The 3,575-nt window shown below is 55.7% G+C and overlaps 1 protein-coding gene across 1 annotated transcript in view; it reads left to right on the top strand.

Annotated features, from left to right (window-relative positions):
- The first annotated feature begins 377 nt into the window (after positions 1–377).
- The window catches only part of LOC119321658 (disease resistance protein PIK6-NP-like), an 8,907-nt gene continuing 5,709 nt past the window's right edge, over positions 378–3,575 (top strand). Inside the window, exon 1 of the mRNA XM_037595246.1 lies at positions 378–901. Coding sequence (XP_037451143.1) covers positions 390–901 — 512 coding nt within the window. The 5' untranslated portion in view covers positions 378–389. The remainder of the gene's footprint in view (positions 902–3,575) is intronic.

The raw sequence follows: 3,575 nt of genomic DNA, 5'->3' as shown, positions 1-3,575 counted from the left end.
GGCGGTGGGTGGCGGGGGCGGCGGCGGGTGGCGGTCGTCGTCGGGGAGGAGAGGGGGACAGATCAAACAGAGAGAGATGGGCGGGGTGGGGCGCCGTTAGTAACCTAAACGTTTGTTGTCCGCCCCACTTGCTCTTTGCCGTCCGCTAGCGGACGGCAAATAGGGGGGGGGGGGCGTTAAGTTTTTTTAAACCAGCTCGTCAGTGGGGCCCCCTCCCTCTTTGCCGTCCGCTAGCCGACGGCAAAGCTTCTTTGCCGTCAGCCAGTTCTTTGCCGTCCGCTTTTGGTTAGCTGATGGCAAAGAGTTTCTTTGCCGTCCGCTAGCAGACGGCAAAGAGCTGGCAGATGGCAAAGTAGCTGTTTCCAGTAGTGCTAGGGAAGTTGGGGAAAATGAAGGCCCATCGTCGAACTGCAAATGAGATCCAAGAGCTGAAGAAACTTACCATTGAGGTCGGCAAGAGGAATGAAAGGTACAAGGCTCGCGAGGATTTCTCTAGGACTCGTGAGGCCTTCTGCAACACTAATAATGCAATTTTTGACCCTAGAGCGCTTGCTATATTTGAGCAGGCCTCAAAACTCGTCGGAATTGATCAATCCAAGGCTGAGATAATCCAACTATTGACTGAAGAGGATGGACGTGTGTCAGCAAAACAGCAACTGAAGTTGGTCTCCATTGTTGGATGTGGAGGATTGGGCAAGACAACTCTTGCGAATCAAGTGTATCAAGTGCTCAAAGAGGAATTCGAGTGTAAGGCTTTCGTATCAGTGTCGCGAAATCCAGACCTAAAAAATATCTTGAGAACCATTCTCAGTGAAATCAGTGGCCAAGCTTATGCTAGCACAAAAGCAGGGAGTATACAACAACTCATCGGCAACATCACCAATGTTCTAGCACACAAAAGGTTCGGTTCTATTCCTGTTTGTCATCATCGAGTGCATGGGAAACTTGTTTAGACATGTAGCAGAGACCATACCGGTAAATTTATCTACAAATGTTCATTATTTCTGCATTTTAGTATACACACCCTCTGTTTCTAAATGTAAGACATTTTTGCAGTTCAAATAGAACGGAAATAATACTTTCCAAGATGTTAGAAAATTTGATGGGAAAATATGACCATGTTGATGCCTAAAATGAGAAATAAAATACAATATCATGCAGATACAAATCAACAAACTACCCTAAGTGACAATGTGGTTTTTCCTTTTCTCACATGAAAGTTCTCGTTTTCTAGGAACATTCAAAAAAGTCACACATGTACATGATGGAGAATCGTATGTAAATACCAAACTTGGTGCAGAACATGTATTCTGTCACCATGTCAAAAAGAAAATTTAGTACGCAAAAAATTGCTATCACGAACAGCTCATCACTTGTGGGTTCCCCATCCGTCAGTACTAAGAGCATCTCCACTCGTTCGGCCCCCCTCCGCACCACCCGGCGCTATTTTGGCCCTTCGGCCGGCGCTTTTTTGGCCCTAGGGGCGATCTAATTCCCCACCACGCCCCCAGGTGCCGCCCCAAGACATCATAAATTCAAACTTGTCATTTTCCGCTACCCAAAAAAATGTCACAAGTCCAGCGATCAGCGCCACAAGTCCGGCGATCAGTTCGGCAATCACCCTTCCACAGTTCGGTGATCAATAACTCGAAAGTTCGGCGTTCAAAAGGAAGGACGCGTAGGCAATGCATCAAACTGCGTCGACCTCCGGCGTCGGACTGGTGGGAGTCGGCGTGTGCGGGCTAGTTGGCGTCAGCGCGGCTTCTGTGCTGGGCGTCGTGGAGGCATCATCGCTCAGGCTTGGCGGCGGCGTTGGGATCGGCGTTGGCGCGGCTGCCGACGACATCTAGTTCAAGAAGAGGACACACTCCGCCAGGTACCAGCCTTGACCTGCTCGTCCATCATCGACATGCCCCCCATCAGGAATGCCAGGTTGGTGTTCCTCTTCTTCGCGGCGACGTTGGTCCGGAGCAGGTCCAGCTTGACGGCGCTGTTCGTCATCAACGCTGACCACCGTGCCTCGGTTTTCTCTTCCCTATGGGCGGCGTGGGTCTTGGCGTCGGTGATGCACTGCTCGATTGACGCTTGCAGTCGCGCGGTAGCCGGTGCGGTGTCCTTCGCCGACTTGGCTCGTTTGTTGCCGTTCGGGCACCCATCGGCTGTGCCCGGCGTCGGTGGGACCGGCTTGTACGTCTCCTTGGCCTTGGCGAGGGTGCGCCGGACGTCCGCCTACTTCTCACACTTCTCGATCCAGGAGAACACGTGGATGTACTTGAACTCTTGGTCTGTGCTGCTGTCCTGGTGGTACATGGCAAACATCCGGAACATCTGCGTCGAGGGACAAGTGTATGTGACACATGGCGAAAATGAGCGAGAGACCGGCGTCTGTGCATTCCTGAACCTCGATGTTGGCGCCGGTTTCTGGGCGAGTCGCGACCTCCTCGACGATCCCATGCCATTTGTTGCACGCCGTTTGTATGAGCGGCCAATGAATCGCCATGGCTTTCGAGCCGCACTTCATGTGGATGGTGGCGAAGTAGGGGTTGACCAACTTGCGCGCGTCGAACTCTGACTTGATGCGCTCCCACTACGTGCCGACGCTCTGGTTCGTGCCGATGATCGGGTTGAGGCAGACGGTCTTCCACGCTCCGGCGAGGCACTCGTCTTCCTTGGACGCCCATTTGATGCGCGGCTCGCCGGTACTGGCCGCCCGCTTCTTCTTTTTCCCTTTCCTCGCCGGAGCAGGAGCCGGCCCTGCTCCTCCTCACTGTAGTCGACCTCGTCGTCCATGTCGCCGGTGAGGTCCATTCTATCGTCTTGGGCATTGAACCCGGGGGAGGTGGCGGCGGCGGTCGAGCCACTCGGGATGATGTCGTCCATGTTGGCTTTCGTCCTGTCGGGGTTGCCGAGATGCAACGACGAGGCTTGTGAGGAGTGCAGTGTGCCACGGCGCAAAGGCGGCTTCGAGGAGGCTACGTAAGCCGGCGGTGAGTAGGTGTACGGGGGATACTGGACGCCGGCGAACGCGGGTGAGGGCGTGCGTTGGGTGGGGTCACCATGCGGAAAGGTGATGTTGGGGTTGAACCCGCCATGCACGTCGTCGTCGGCGTAGCCAGGCGAGGGCGCGCACCCCTAGGGGTTTGTCCACAGCGAGAAGCCGACCGGCGACCCGACGCTCTGCTGGCTCCAGGGAGGGTGCGGGCTGTGGCCTCCGGGTGGATTCACCATCCCCGCGCAAGACACCTCTGCTTGCTCCGCCGCGCGAGATGCCTCTGCTTGCCCCGTCGCAGCGGCAGCGGCAGCCATCGTCGCCTTGTCCCCGGCCCTCTTGGCATTGAGCCTGTTCCGCCGGTCGGTCGTGACAGCCTCCTGGTGCTGAACCTCCGCCTTCCAGTCGGCGTTCGACATGCCCAGTGGTTTGGACGATGGCTTGCTCGGCTTCCTCTGCTTCGGCTGGGTGGCATCAGCGTCGGTAGCGGCGCGAGGGGTCGTGTAATTCTTTGGTGTCATGGCGGCGGGATGGAGGGGAGATGGAGGAGAATGGCGGGAGAAGAGGGGCATAAGGGGGGAATAGA

This window comes from Triticum dicoccoides, chromosome 6B (assembly GCF_002162155.2).
Source record: "Triticum dicoccoides isolate Atlit2015 ecotype Zavitan chromosome 6B, WEW_v2.0, whole genome shotgun sequence".
Lineage (NCBI taxonomy): Eukaryota > Viridiplantae > Streptophyta > Magnoliopsida > Poales > Poaceae > Triticum > Triticum dicoccoides.
This window is presented reverse-complemented; position numbering and strand designations above follow the sequence as displayed.